Raw genomic sequence first — 16,253 nt, forward strand, 5'->3', positions numbered from 1 at the left:
AAGGACAGGGGTAGTTGTTCAGTGGGTATAGAGTTTCAGTTTTGAAAGATGAAAAAGTTCTAGAGGTCTGTTACACAACAATGTGAACAAAATTAATATTAGTGGTTTATACACTAAAAAAGTGGCTAAAATAATGAATTATATGTATTTTGTACCACAATTTAAAATTTTAAAAATGAAATTTGAGAAATTGATTTATAGAAAACATTGTTTGTTTCTTGCACACCTGCCTTTACACAGAACACACAAAAGCCCTTTTGCTCCTAGGTCAGTAGTTCTCAACATGAATGTGAAGGGATTTTGTTCTCCCTCCATCAGGACACATCTGACAATATCTGATAATGTTTCTGGTTGTTATGTAGGGTAGGGTTGTGCTGGCATAGGCCAGGGAGTCTGCTAAGCATACTACAGTGCACAGGATAGCCACCTACTACAAAGAATTGCCCAGTCCAAAGTGGCATTAGTAGCTTATTTGAGAAACCTGTCCAAGATCATTAATCAGAATGTGTTATTGATATGTCAGTCTTCTCCCCTCTGGTTAGGTTGGTAGAGCTCAGACTCTGGAAAAAACTGGGAATGTAAAAGGCTGAATGAGTGTAAGCTGAAAGACAAGAGAGAGGAGTCTTGTTTGGAGCTTACTGAAGTCAAAATGGAAAAAAAGGAAGATTGGGGGAGGAAAGACAGTGAACAGACCACTTTTAGGTCAAATTCTTTAGGGTTCTGTACTAAGCACCTTACGTATGTTGTCTCACATAATCCTTAAAACTCAGAAATCATTTTAAGATAAATAGTACAGAGAGTAAAACAGCCTGGAGAGGGAGTCTTTGCTTGGGTAGGCAACTTTAACTGGTTTATCAGCACATTTCCCGGAAGGGAAAGGGGGTGTGATTGCTCCTGAAGAGACCCAAGCTCCTTTTTAATGAAAGCTCAGGAGGAGAGCTGCATTCCACTGTTTCACAGATGCTGTGAGGGTGGCAAAGATGCAGGGCACCCACCGGAAACACAGCCGGCACTCTGTGAAAGGGGAAAGGGCACCAGGAGCGCGGGTGAGCGAGGCTGGAGGTGATTCTGCCCCTCTCCCCAGGCTTTCTGGGTGAGTCCATTCCCCCTCTCAGATTTATTGTTGGAACTTAAGACAATTCAATTACATTCCATAATGTCTGTGTCATTCAGACCCTGAGAACGAATCCAGCCTTCTGAATGGTGTTTCTTAACTCTTTTCTTCAACAGAAGAGTTAATGTGTGGAATGAAGTGCAGAACCCATGGCCCTCTGAGGTGGCGGTGATGGTTCAGGTTGTGTTTCTGGGTTCATTCTGGCAGCTCCTCCAAGGAAAGGAGGAAGGAAACTGGCAGGGTGGGGCTTTGCCATCGCCCTGGCTGGCTCTGGTTTCCTTGCCTGATACATTGAGGTCAGCTTCAAAAGAATGCCCAGTCAAGGGTTTGAAGGGCACAGTGGCTCTGTCCTCACAAAACCAGCCTGCATATGAGTTTGCTGAATTCATTTAGGTCCTGCTGAATCTTTCCCATTTGTTCCTTCTCCATTTCAATATTTCAATACTTCCCTAGAGGGGCCCAACCTTCCTGGAGGGCAAAGATCTGTTGTTAGAGAAAGAGAGCAGCCAGAGGTGGAAGAGGACTTCAGGGTAGGCAGCAGTTGGGCAGTGAGTATTGAAAGGTTGCTTTCAGCCTGCCAAGACTTGGAGAATTAGAAAAGCAAGTCAAAACAAGTGAATACACAAACTATATATATAAAACAATTTTTTTAAATTTTTATGTTCTATATTACTATTATTAGCTATATATTACTGAATGTTCCTTTAAAGCAGTATAGTCATTATTGCTATTATTATTGTTATTATTATGGTTGGTTATATACAATGGAATATTGTTATTTATCTATATTATGATTACTAGCACTATTGTTATTATTATTTACATGTTATTGAAAGCCTCAAAGCAGCATACGCTTTTTATAAATATTTTTGCTCATGTTTATGACAATTCTCCAGTGTTGGTATTGCTCCTCTATTTAACAGATTAGAAAACTGAAGCTCCTTGGCCGGGCGCGGTGGCTCAAGCCTGTAATCCCAGCACTTTGGGAGGCCGAGACGGGCGGATCACGAGGTCAGGAGATCGAGACCATCCTGGCTAACACGGTGAAACCCCGTCTCTACTAAAAATACAAGAAAATTAGCCGGGCGAGGTGGCGGGCGCCTGTAGTCCCAGCTACTCGGGAGGCTGAGGCAGGAGAATGGCGTGAACCCGGGAGGCGGAGCTTGCAGTGAGCCGAGATCGCGCCACTGCACTCCAGCCTGGGGCACAGAGCAAGACTCCGTCTCAAAAAAAAAAAAAAAAAGAAAACTGAAGCTCCAAGAACAGGCTTGCCTAATAACAGGGAACTTGTACACCTCAAAGTGGCAATTCACACAGAAGGCTCCGTGACTCCCGTACTCTCACAATTATGAGGTGGTCTTTTTCATAGTTTTTCTGAAGTTACTAGAAGTTTACAGAAAAGGAAGTGCAGGCACATTTCACAAATCTACAGTCTGTAAGTATCACATCCTGTATAGCTGTAAACACTGGAATAAGGAAGGGCTGATGACTTTCAGAAGATGAAGGTAAGTAGAAACCACTGATGGGACTGAGAACCCAGAGTTAAAACCTCTTGGGAGCTTCTGAGGACTCAGCTGAAACCAACAGCCACAGGTAGGTAATGCTGAAAGACTTTTCTCATGTCACCGTTCCCTTGCCGTGACCTCATGAGAGGAGTAATATGACTTGAAACTCCTTGACAGCAGTTAAGAGACACTAGAGCCTTTGGAAATAGAGTGGGCAGATGGAAGGAGTATCTGTTTTTAACTCTGTTTCCACTGTATTCTGATTGCGTGAACTCAGTGAGTCGCTTACCTAAGATTGTGTAATTAATGGGAGTAGAGCTCTTGTCTCTTCAAATGTGTTTAGACCATTTGTAAACTGGGCAGCCTGTGGGTTGAGAAGGGTGTAGTGAAAAGGGATCCAAACTGAGCTTAGCAACAAATACCACAGCCTCGGTGGTCTTTATGCTAAAAAGTGGGGAGGACCGAGGATGCAAGCCTATGTGTTATGACTCCAAGACTTGTTCTCATACCACTGCATGCAGCTGCTTCTCCAGCCTGAGTAAACTCAGACGCAGGCTGGCATTGCCAGGTGGGAAAATAGGAAGAGGTGGAATGATCTAGAGATTTATGCAAATGCTTCAGACTCCAGGAAAGCTGTGATCCAAGACTGGTTTTACAGTTTCCCAGCTGTGTGAACCAGGGTGAACAATAAGGGTAACTGCAAATATTTCTTCAGCATTAACTCTGGGCCACACATATGCGCAATATGTATATTATTTGCATTCATAACTTAAACTTTATTTTGCATTTCCTTATTACATGTTTTTACTAACTAACATGCAGAGCTATTGTAAGGATTAAAAGCACTGCAGGATAAAAACTAAGAACATGTCTAGTAAAATATGATAAACATATCTAAGATGAATGCTAATAAATAGTATTATTAGACAAAAAATAAGCAGAGTTCATTTATGAGTCTGAAAATTCATCAAATATATGGCAATACAGTTGTTGTCTGTAGGATTAGGGGAAAGGGAGGTTGCCTTTGTATATTGCAAATTTTGTGTGACCCTTTGCCTCTGGACATTGGGGCCTCTCAAGATTCATGTTGCTGCCACCCTGTGATGTGTTTATTATCGATAATGGACTGTGTCAAACATTGTGGAAAAATCCTCATGAAACCAAGGTTGTGTGGTTTTCACTGTTCCATATTATCAGTTTCTTTCTCTAATGGACAGGCCAAGCCTGGACTAATTGGCAAAGACCAAGTTACAGTTTTTGGAGCCAGAACCTGGGAGCTCTGTACTTTTTAAGAGGTAAATCTATTTTTTCTTCCATAGTTGGCAACACCATCATGACATCACAACCTGTTCCCAATGAGACCATGATAGTGCTCCCATCAAATGTCATCAACTTCTCCCAAGCAGAGAAACCCGAACCCACCAACCAGGGGCAGGATAGCCTGAAGAAACGTCTACAGGCAGAAGTCAAAGTTATTGGGGTAAATCTAATTCAGAACATGTTGGAGAGGGGTTGAGGGAAGCGGGAAGAGATGATGTATGTCTTGGGACTGGTCATCTGTCCTGAGTGTGGAGACCCTTAAGTTTTGCCAGAAGGACTTTGGAGTAGAAGCCACTTGGAGAAAACTGTCCCAGAACTTTTCCACAAGAGGTTGTCTTAGAAATATATTTTCCCTTATTCTGAATATGAGGAATTCATTTTCTATGTTGTCTTTGTATTTTTACAATACAGTGCTTCTCTATATTTTTTTTTTTACAAAAGTAATGGTGGTAAATAATTACATATTGTGTGTGTGTATATATATATATATATATATATATTTCACAATTGCATGCTTAATAATCCACACCGACTTTTTGCAAAGAATTTTACCCTCACTGCAAATTAGAGGAAATATACACCTCCTTTACCTCTTTTCTCCTTACTTTTTTGAGAATGGAAATGATATTCACCTTCTGTTTGCCTCTGCACTTATGTGATCTGAGGTGAGGCACTCCATTTGACTGGATTTCAGGACCTGATGGGACTGGTTTCCTTGCCTCATGTACAATCACGTGGGTTTCTGTGAGGCTCATGTGACATAAGGTCTAGAAAACTTCTTAGTAAATGATAATAGAGCTGTGAATCTCTGAGGTGGACGTCCAGGAGGGAAACTACCTCCTAAGACAGAGCTTCCGTTAGACGTGAGAACATGCAGTATTTGGTTTCTGTCCCTGTTAGTTTGCTAAGGGTGATGGCTTCTGAATGATGAGAACACACGGACACGTAGAAGGGGACAATGCACACTGGGGCCTTTCGGGGGGTGGATGATGGGAGGAGGGAGAGGATCAGGAAAAATAACCAATGGGTACTAGGCTTAATACCTGGGTGATGAAATAATCTGTACAACAAACCCCCATGACACAAGTTTACCTATGTAACAAACCTGCACTTTTACCCTTGAACTTAAAATAAAAGTAAAAAATAAAAGAGCTTCCAGAACTTCAGCTTTTGGTTTGTGAACTGCAGTTTCCAAGGAGGTGACCAGAGGGGCAAACTCCATGTCTAGTGGAGTCTCGGAGATGAGGGGAGGGACTTCTGCACTGCCAATCCTGCAGGGAATGTGAGGGCTTTCAGGTGCCCCTTGTTTTCAGGGAGGTAGAAAGCCAGTTAACTAGTCAGGGACTCAGAAGTCCTGAGAACTGGGAAAGGAAATCCCAGCACTTGTTGTGAGCTGGAAGCAGGAGCCATGAGCAGACCAGGACCTGAGAGGCAGAAATGCAGACGCCTTCCTGAGCACCTGCCAGACCCCGAGACTGTGGCTTCTGTGGCAGAGCCGCACACCCTCCAGGGTGTCTTTTCATGTTTCTCACTCCAGTTTCCACAGGGTTTGTATCTTCACTGGGATCTCGCAGAAAGTGATAATGCATTAGAGCCATGGGAGAGGCAAAAAGGCCCTGTCTTTACAAATGCTGGTTTTCATCCCCAGTCTCCCTTTCTCTTCCCACAGACTATCCAGATCTTGTGTGGCGTGATGGTGTTGAGCTTGGGAATCATGTTGGCATCTGCTTCCTTCTCTCCAAATTTTACCCAAGTGACTTCTACACTGTTGAACTCTGCTTACCCATTCATAGGACCCTTTTTTGTGAGTAGAGTTTCTGAGGAGGGCAGGATGGGGCGAAGACGGGAGGAAGATGCCAATAGCTTAGACTTTCCACCTGCCACCTTGCTATGTTTGATCTGCCAGGAGCAAGGAGTCAACAGTGAAGCTTGTTCTCCTGTGTGTGTAGTTCAGGGAGGATTGAGTACGGCAGGATGACAGGGGTTGCCTGATTTTAGATCAATTTCTTATCAGACACAAATAAGCATTTCTTTTTAAGATTATCATATTTTTCAGATTATCATCTTGAGCTATGATGAAGCTAGTGACTTCTCTCCAGGTTTAGGCAAAAAAAAAAAAAAAAAAAAAATCCATGAATTACAATAAAGTTGGGAAGGAACATTTTATACAAAAAAAAATGAGCATCAATGGAAGACATCATACACTCACAGAGAAACCACACTGTGATCCCCCCATGCTTGTGGGGATCATGGAGGAAGGAGACTTACATCTCTGAACATTTTGAAAATACTTTTACTGCATTGACTGATTCCCGCGTAAGGCTGAGCCGATAGCTATGCCCAGTGATTGACAGGAAATTCCTCTGAAATAGCTGCAAGTCTGGAGTTTCAAAAGAACTTAGTCCTTTTCTCAGAGAACTGCTTTCTCTTAGATGGAGGCTTTCTCATAGTTAAGCTTCCCTTTCATAGATGTTTTTTCCTTCAACTTCCTGCAATTTGGTTGCTATTTGTTTTTCTTACATTTGTATATTTGATGCACCAAGAAGTCCACCTTTTTGTGTATCTTGTCCATTTTTCTTCTCTTATTAACTAAAGTTACACTTGGATTTGGACTTCATTGGTTTTCCCCAAATGACCTTTTTCTGTTCCAAGATCCATGCCAGGCTACTGTATTACACTACATTACATTTTGTCATGATGTCTCCTCAGGCTCCTCTAGGCTGTCTCAGATTTTCCTTTTCCTTGAGGACTCTGATAGTTTTGGCTAGTGCTGGCTGAGATTTTTATAGAATGTTCCTAAATTTGGGTTTATCGGTTTTTTTTTTTTTTTTTTTTTTGATGTTTAGAGTGTGGTGATTAATTTTTGGGTGATGATGACAAGGTAAAGCACCATTTTCATCAAGTCGTATCAAGGATCATGCTACCAATATAATGTCACTGACACAATTAATGTTGATCATGTGTTTGGGGTAGTATTTTCCAGGTTTCTCCTCTGTTAAATTAGTACTTTTTTTTTTTTTTTAACCATTGCGTTCATGTCCTTCCCTAGAGAACATCTTACACCAAAACTGTCTTATTTTGTTAAAAAAACACAACTTCTTTCCTGGCTTTTAAGGTCTTTTTTTTGTTTAGTGGGATACTTTTTGTTTATTAGGATATATTTCTGTTATCTTTTTTTTCTGATGCTATCTGAATGTTATATGGACAAAGGGACAAATATATGTCTTTAAATGGAACTTACCTCATTGATCACTGGTTTCTCAAGGCTTTTCCCATGACCGTTTTCTATAAACATTTTGATAGTGACATTGCAGTTACTCTGTACATGGAAAGTCACCTGACCATTTTCTCTTTTATCTTAGTTTATCATTTCTGGCTCTCTATCAATTGCCACAGAGAAAAAGTTAACCAAGCTTTTGGTGAGTATAAGAACTGTAACCCACAACCCAATGGATCAAAATAAAACTTAGACAGAACTCGTTAAGGCCAGTCTTTCTACTTTGAAAAGTTGAAAACTCAGTTCCAGAGCAGACAGTTGTTAGAGTTAGGAGCCGGGCCTGGATCTTCTGTATCCTTGTTCAGAGCACATTTATCCAATTATTGTACCCTACATCAAAGTCTGCATTCAGAGAATTATAATATTCCCTCTGCCCATGACGAAGAATCTATCACAGAGAAATTGTGCCTGTTTATGATGTCCTTTCGGTGACAATTAGCCTTCAAATTCAGGTTTTCAGTGGCAAGGAAGCTGACAGTGTTATAAAGAGGTCTATTGGTTGGGGTCCACTCTTTAAGCCCAGGTGTTACAACCCTTGAAAAACAATGAGTCAAAGTTTTGTTCATGTGAGGTATCCAAAGTAGACACAGAGGCTGCTATAGTATACTACATTACATTTAGGCATGATGTCTCCTCAGGTTTCTTTAGACTGTCTCAGATTTTCCTTCTCCCTGAGGACTTCAGTCGTTTTGGGTAGTGCTGGCTGAGTGTAGTCTTTCATCTATCTCACCAGAAGAATAATACTTTTATTTTGTTTGAGTATAAATTCTTGCACCCTAAAAAGTTGTCCCTAGTCATTTGTGTTGGCTAAGAAAAGAAAATAAAAAGCTTTACCAGTCTTTAACCCTTATTCCAGCAAAAACTAGAGTTGGAAGTGGCAAGGAGATAAAGGCTGGATTATAGGGAGAATCTTCTCTTGTCTCTAAAGTTTCGTTAAGTCTTCACTCAATCCATTATCCCTCAAGGGGCTGATGTGAGAGAACGTCATATGATGCAATTGCACCAAAACTCAATTTAGAAGCTCTGGCTACAAAAATCTCCCAAAGTCAGCAAGGAAGTGAGAAAGAGTGCCCAGAAAAATGCCAATTCTTTTTCTCATCAGTATTTAGAGATTATTATTTGGACCCCGCAGTTAGACTCTGAACTACTAACTAGATCTGTGCTGTTTAATTTAACTTTCTATGATGATGGAAATGCAATGTAACTTTCTATGATGATGGAAATGCACTACAGCTGCACTGTACAACATAGCAGTCACATGGGGCTGTCGATGATGTGAAATACAAATGGTGCAACCGAATAAAAATTTCTCTTAATTTTACTTTAAATATAGATAGTCCATGTGGCTATTGGCAACCACACTGAGTAGCCTGGCACAAACTTGTAGTGCTTTCAAACTTTCAGGAGGAAATAGATGGGCCTTTTACTCCAGAGAACAATCCCACAGTGAACATGCAGGAAGCTCAAGGATGCAGGATGTGGTCTCGGGGTGGGCTCACACTCACCAGAAACATTGAGGCTTTAGTGAGTTCTGCTCTTGTCACACATTGTACCAGCCCTTTTTGAGACTGAAGAAGAGTGCCATCTCGAGACAAATCTAGCTTATTCTAAGAAATATATACTCTAGGCATCAAGACTACTACTGGCTACCAGGAGGCCCAGGAGTATATCCTTTAGTCATTATGTTGGGAAATTGGGGTCCCAGAGCATCAACTGGTGAGTTTCTAAAAAAAGAAGTGCCCATGTGGGATTAAGTAACCCTTTACTGTACAGCTGTGGGGTGTGCCCTGGAGCCTACCTACCTGTAACTATAGCTTTCAGAATGCTCTTAGCTCAATTCTCTTTTCTGTGTGAGTTGGAGTAAAGGAAGTCACTTCTGAGGTCAGTTTATTTACTCCCTTCACTTCATAAATGTAGAAATGAGAACCAGAGTGGGAAATAAAACCAAGGAACTGATTACCCAAGGGAGTAAGCCAAGGCAAGTCTAGTACTGTGACCTCAATATTCTGACCTCCAGTTCAGACCTTTTTCTTATACCTCCCACTGCCTCCCACACATTACACCATCCTTGGGCTGCACCTAGACCTCTGCCCACAGTCACCCCATGCTGCGCTCAGTGTGGCCAACCGTATGCCTGCCCAGGTTCCAGGGCCTGCCTGAGACTAAGAACTACCCCCCTCACTCATCTCTGAGAGGTGTGCTTTTGAGAGAGGCAATGGGCATGCAAGAGTGAACTATTAGGTTGGTGCAAACATAATTGTGGCTTTACAGCAAAAATCGCAATTACTTTTGCACCATGCTAATACATGATCTGCCTTTTCCGTGTAGCTGATGCTTCCACCAGGGGTTTTTGAGTTGAGTGAGAGAGAAACTGCATCTAGTTCATTGCCACCTTTGCTTTGGGTCACGCTCTCTTGGTAATGTTGCAGGGAAAGCCTCGTGAAGGCCCTGCTATCTGTCCTGGGGAAAGAATTTAGGAGAGTAACATTCTCTACCACACCACTGAGATCCTGCTTAAGGGGAACCAGTTCATATGTTCATTCGTTCAGCCAAGATGTACCTCGGAGATCGAGAGATTTTTGCTGTACACTGGAGAGGTATACAGCAATAAATGATTAATCCCAGACCTCCTGAGGGGACAGATAAGGGAATAACTTACAATTTAATGGCAAAGACATATAAGAGATTCATGGGTCATTAGCAATGATCCTTACCTAGCATTTTTCTTTCAGGTGCATAGCAGCCTGGTTGGAAGCATTCTGAGTGCTCTCTCTGCCCTGGTGGGTTTCATTATCCTGTCTGTCGAACTGGCTGCCTTAAATCCTGCTTCCCTGCAGTGTGAGTTGGACAAAAATAATATACCAACCAGAAGTTATGTTTCTTACTATTATCACGATTCACTTTATACCACGGACTGCTATACAGTCAAAGCCAGTCTGGCTGTAAGTATTTTAGATGGGATGTTCTAATTTTATGAAGTATTCAAAAGCCTGGATTTGTTATTCCTTCTTTTGAAAATCTCTCTATTGGTTCTGGTTTGGGCATCTGGGGGAAGGTCAGGATTATGTAAATCAAAGGGGACTACATGGATGAGACTAAGGCGATTACATAGTAATAGGGTGGAATTGAAAATGTTAAATAAGGTTGATGATGAAAAAATAAAACTTATTGTTTGTAGAGGTTCTTAATTATTAAACTAATCCAATTTTGGAAGCATAAATTATGAGTTTATCAAACTGAGAATTTTGGTACATGGAGTGGTGAATTAAGAATGGAAACAGAGCAGAAAGTCCAGGAGATCAGAATATGCCAACAAGGAAACCCAGTATGTGTGTGTGGTAAGGAGTGAATTTGGTTTGAGAAGACATCAGATTCAGTACTAAGAAAAAGAGAATAGGAAATATGGGGATAGAAGATAAGGGCTGCTTCTTCTGATATCACAATAATGAATACTACTGATCAGGTGAGAATGCAATATTATTGTTGCTTTTTGTTATAGCTGAAAGAAGTATGATATATTAAATCAGGAGATAAGAAATATAGGGAGATGGAGAGTGTAATTGAGAATGATTGCGGGAGAATTCTATCTCTTTGGAAGAAGAAAAACAACGAAGTTTGGCTAACAGAAATAATATGTCTGCAGTTGAAAGATTAAGGGGCATGTGCACAGTCAGCAACACATTGAGAAAAAAACAGACAACATAAGAGTAAAGAGATGGCTGGGCGCAGTGGCTCATGCCTGTAATACCAGCACTTTGGGAGGCCATGGTGCATGGATCACGAGGTCAGGTGTTCAAGACAAACCTGGCCAAGATGGTGAAACCCTGCCTCTACTAAAAATACAAAAATCAGCCGGGCGTGGTGGCGGGCACCTGTAATCCCAGCTACTTGGGAGGCTGAGGCAGAGAATTGCTTGAGCCTGGGAGGCGGAGGTTGCAGTGAACTGAGATCGTGCCACTGCACTCCAGCCTGGGTGACAGAGCGAGAATCCATGTCAAAAAAAAAAAAAAGAGTAAAGAGATTGCAGTATATTTGTTGTCCTGCAATCATAAAAATGAGATAAGCCAGGAGCTCAACTGGAAGATGGACAGATAGAAAGGTCTGAAGAAAGTCATGTTTGTACAGCACTCACTATGAAGAGGGCCTTGCTCCCAAGGTAACGGTATAATGAGAAAAAGTACAAGTAAATCAGGCTGACAGTAAATAGTACAGATTAACACTGGGCGCAGCCAATTCCACCTTGGGAAAAATTCTGAAGAGAAATTTCAGAGAAATTTGTTAGTGAAAAAGTATAAATTCATGATACATTGGAAATAAGAGAGATTCTGTTGAGCTTGCTTGCTGGAACAATTTCTAGGTAAAGGAAAAAAGTTATATTTATATCTTCTCTTTAACTGTATGTAAATATCACAAACCAAAAGTTCATGTGATCAAATTATCTCCCTTTATTATCAGATGGTCAGTTCTGCACAAAGAATGTCTCAAGACAGAAATGGTAGAACCCCTCCTTGTGAGTTGCTAGTGGTGATTAGCAATTCTGGCAGTTTACGACCTTCATGGATTTTTTCTAAGCCTTCCAGCCACACACAAAAAGGCACAAACATAAAAAACAACAAAGAAACCACAAGAAAGATCAAGAAGAAATCCAAAGGGGTTCAAATACATAGACAGGGATGTCAATACTGAATTTTACAAAGGACTTGCACAGTCAAAGCCTCCTTGATCCTTACAAATCTCTGAGAAAGAAATGTTAGTAGGCATGTTTGATACATGAGGAAACAGAGAAAGAGAGAGACTTGTCCAAGCTTACACAGCTACTAAGCAGTAAAGGTGAGACTGGAACGGAGCTGCTGATTCTCAGTCCTGGGAGTTATTACACCACTCTGCTTTCTTGCCAAGTAAACAATGTCATCAGAACTATCGATGTCTCCGAGAAGTAAGAAATAAGTGTATGAAGTAGATTAGTTGACTTAGTTACTATTCATCTCCCTTTCTCCTCTCAAGGAAATGAATGAGTTAAGGGGTTGAATTAAGACAATTGTGAGGTGTGGGAGGAGCAGTTTTATTTTCCTGATGGTGTCCTTTCTTTGTTCTCTAATGGTTGAGGAGGTCTTCATCTCTATGGTCACCTCTCAACTAGGCATGAAGGCTTCAGCTGACCTAAGCACCACCAATCTTTTATTTCCTGACTTTCAGGGACCTCTGTCTCTGATGCTGATTTGCACTCTGCTGGAATTCTGCCTAGCTGTGCTCACTGCTGTGCTGTGGTGGAAACAGGCTTACTCTGACTTCCCTGGGGTGAGTGTGCTGGCCAGCCTCTCTTAATCTTGCCTGGTGTATCTTATCTCTGCACTGTGTTGAGCTATGTCACCAAGAATGACAGAAGGAACAACCAGCCAGACATGAGATACACATGGGAGGGCGTTTTCATGGTGATGGAAGACAGAAAAGAAAAGCAGATGGCAATTGAGTAGCTGACAAGCTGAGAGTTCACTGGATATGAAAATAGTTCAAATGAGAAATCAACTGGTTCAATCTTCCCATTTTGTCAATGAAGGGAATGAGACTCTGGGAAGTTAAATGACTCACCTGGCATTATGCTATGAGTTTGTGCCTGTGCTGAGGACACTAGAACCGGGCTTGCCTCCCTTCTAAGCAGAAACAATTTCTGCCACAACCACTGATCTCTCTAATAGTATTGACTTGGTAAAGGGCATTTACACATGTAACTGGATCCAGTGAATGTCTTATGCTCTGCTTTTGCTCCTGGTGATTTTAAATTCTTTTTCCTTTTTAAAAGACATATTAAAAATGTACTGTTGAATCAAATTCCAAGGGATACCGCCCCTATGGACTTATGGCTTTATTTAACTGTATTAAAAAGCCTTGATTTATCCAAAATTGTATTATAGAGTGTAGAATGAATACTAGATTGATAAGTTGCAATTATTTGAAGAACCTGGTGATATGCTCTACTTATCTTGGATTAGCTAAGAACTATGTATACAGTTGGAAAAATGGCATATATACATCTGTCTTGAACCTAATTGAAGTCTGAAGACCTAACATACTTTGTTTCTTCTAGAGTGTGCTTTTCCTGCCTCACAGTTACATCGATAATTCTGGTATGTCCTCAAAGATGACTCATGGCCCTGGATATGAAGAACTATTGACTTCTTAAGAAAAAAGGGAGAAATATTAATCAGAAAGTTGATTCTTATGATAATACGGAAAAGTTAACCGTTATAAAAAAGCAAAGCTTGAGTTTCCTAAATGTAAGCCTTTAAAGTAATGAACATTAAAACCAAACATTATTTCACTGTCATTTAAGATATGTGTTCATTGGGGAATCTCTTGATTTGCCTGACATTGACTTCAGCAAAAGCAAAGAGCTGTAAATTACCATTTACTAAACTAGCCAAATAGTCTGAATTTCCAGAAAACTAGGCAGAATGATCATTCCCAGAAACATTTCCCGGAAAATGTTTCCCAGAAAACTAGGCAGAATGATCATTCAATGGATCACAGTGAAGCAAAGGGCACAACCTTTTATTTTACCCCTTAATTGTCAACAGTCAACAGGAGTTAACTGACTTCTTGTGGTGCTCAGACTCTTTTATACTGGTGCCAATGTTTTATCCCATGGATTTTACTCATTAGTGTGTAAAGGCAAGCCCCATACAATGAAGTCTCAGGGTCCATGAAAGTAGCTGGCTTCAAAATAAAATCTTTGAGTGCATATTTTGTTTTGATACTTATTTTGTTGTTTTTTCCTTTAAACACAGAACAAGTCAACAATGACAGGAATAAACCCAAATTTGAACTCCATTTTCTCCCCCCCAAATATTCAAGCAAAACTAATGAGCAAACAAAAGCTAACCAGGAATACTTATTTGTTATGAAGCAAAGACCTGTTGATACTTATTTTCTTATTGCAAGAAAGACCAATTGTGTAGAAATGTTAAGTCTCAGCATGTGTGCGCACACATACACACACACACACACACGTAGAAAAGTATTTCAATTTTACATGAGCTCCATTTCGTTGAAAGAACTGGTCATGTTTCTCTTGCTTTTACCCACTGTAGCAGGGGTCATACCCACTGTATCAGATATCCTGATACTCAGACAGCTTTTCTGCTGTTTTTTTCCCAGTCTGAAACTGGACTGTCAGATTCTTTGATTTTAGCTTTATCTTCAAACTCTCGTTCATTATATCTTCTCCTTGTCCATTGCACCCCCCACTGACACACACCATTTCTTTTGTTTTTTTTTGTTTTTGTTTTTGTTTTTTGTTTTTTTGTTTTTTGTTTTTTTTTGTGAGACTGAGTCTGGCTTTGTCGCCCAGGCTGGAGTGCAGTGGCCGGATCTCAGCTCACTGCAAGCTCCGCCTCCCGGGTTTACGCCATTCTCCTGCCTCAGCCTCCGGAGTAGCTGGGACCACAGGCGCCCGCCACCTCGCCCGGCTAGTTTTTTGTATTTTTTAGTAGAGACGGGGTTTCACCGTGTTAGCCAGGATGGTCTCGATCTCCTGACCTTGTGATCCGCCCGTCTCAGCCTCCCAAAGTGCTGGGATTACAGGCTTGAGCCACCGCGCCCAGCTTCTTTTGTTTATTTACCTATTGTGGACATTCAGCTTTTATTGACACTTATTGGATACAAGACACTATGTCAAATAAGAGAAACAGAGATGACAATGAAATTAGGGATGTATACCGGGCACTAATTATTATTTGAACACAGAATAAAGCAAACTTCTTCTGCCTAAAAGAATGTAGGGGATAAACAGGTGTGTGTGTGTGTGTGTGTGTATGTGTATGTGTGTGTGTGTGTGTGTGTGTGTGTGTGTGAGAGAGAGAGAGAGAGAGTCCTTCCTTTGAAAATCCACCTCCCCCATATCAATCACATGGTGCCACCTTCTGCCACAGGAGAGGACTATAACCCAGAGTCCACAATTGGTGTATTCATCTACTGTATTCACACTCCAGCTTTGTTCCTCACCCCCTGCCACCATGTCTTCACCACCACCACAGGACTCTGGATACCAGAAGTCTTACTGATTACCCAGTCAAACTTCTGGTCTTCAAAGTTCCCCCTGGGTCTCTCTTCAGCTTTGACTTGTTTATCAGAAAAGGCATCCAGTCCTTTAGGCAACACTCAAAACCACTTTTTATCCTAGGCTCAGCCTCACTGCTATGTCAGTCACTGATATCTTTTCTTTCAAGTAGCAATGCCCCTTTAGCCCAAGTCAAGTAAGAATGATGCCTACCTTGAGACAGAAGATGTATTGAGATAACCTTTGTAAAGCAGTTACCATTATAGCAGACACATGAAAGATGCTCAGTGAACTTGAGTTTTATTGTGTGTTTACTTCCCTTTGCTTTTCACTTCCATAGTCCAACTTTCTTTCCCTTTCACTCCCATTCTCTATGTCTAAAATTAACTTCAACCCCAATACATCACTGGGATTTGGAACCTAATTATACTCATCAAATCTTTCATTTCTTCAAGAAAGTCTGGGACAGGCACAGTGGCTCATGCCTGTAACCCCAGCACTTTGGGAGATTGAGGCGGGCAGATTGCTTGAGTCCAGGAGTTTGAGACGAGCCTGGGGACCATGACCAAACCCTAAATCTACAAAAAGAAAAAAAATCAGCCAGGTGTGGTGACACATGCCTGTAGTCCCAGCTACTCAAGAGGCTGAGGCAGGAAAATCACCTGAAACTGAGAGGTTGAGGCTCATTGAGCCATGATCTTGCCACTGCACTCTAGCCTGGTGGACGGAGCGAGACCTTGAAAAAAAAAAAGAAAGGAAAAAAAGAGAGAAAGTTGTAGAATGCTCTAAATAAGGTAACTCAGACTGTGTAGGAAACATGTTTTCTCTTCCCTTTGCAGGAGAAAGATTTTAGAATTATTGGCCTTTCCCAATTTCTGTACAATTGACTCTACTGACACCTTGTGGTGATAATGAGGAACAACTTTCCTCCCAAGAGAAATAGAAAAAGGCAAACCAAGGTATCTAGAATTCACTGGAGGT

General features: G+C 41.2%; 1 protein-coding gene across 7 annotated transcripts; it reads left to right on the plus strand.

Moving 5' to 3' along the window:
- The first annotated feature begins 910 nt into the window (after positions 1-910).
- Positions 911-13,955, plus strand: MS4A6A (membrane spanning 4-domains A6A). Of its 7 annotated transcripts, none has more exons than XM_077962787.1 (7): positions 911-1,046; positions 3,939-4,099; positions 5,609-5,743; positions 7,302-7,358; positions 9,949-10,054; positions 12,413-12,514; positions 13,302-13,955. In XM_077962787.1, the coding sequence occupies exons 1-6, from the start codon at positions 920-922 to the stop codon at positions 12,502-12,504; spliced, it is 678 nt and encodes a 225-aa protein (XP_077818913.1). In that variant the 5' UTR covers positions 911-919; the 3' UTR covers positions 12,505-12,514; positions 13,302-13,955. The 7 variants fall into 7 exon arrangements, with proteins under 7 accessions (XP_077818913.1, XP_077818911.1, XP_014969560.3 ...); XM_077962785.1 differs by having other exon boundaries at positions 912-1,046; positions 9,949-10,158; XM_015114074.3 differs by lacking the exon at positions 911-1,046 and adding an exon at positions 2,292-2,549 and having other exon boundaries at positions 9,949-10,158.
- Positions 13,956-16,253: the final 2,298 nt, after the last annotated feature.

Source organism: Macaca mulatta, chromosome 14 (genome assembly GCF_049350105.2).
Source record: "Macaca mulatta isolate MMU2019108-1 chromosome 14, T2T-MMU8v2.0, whole genome shotgun sequence".
Lineage (NCBI taxonomy): Eukaryota > Metazoa > Chordata > Mammalia > Primates > Cercopithecidae > Macaca > Macaca mulatta.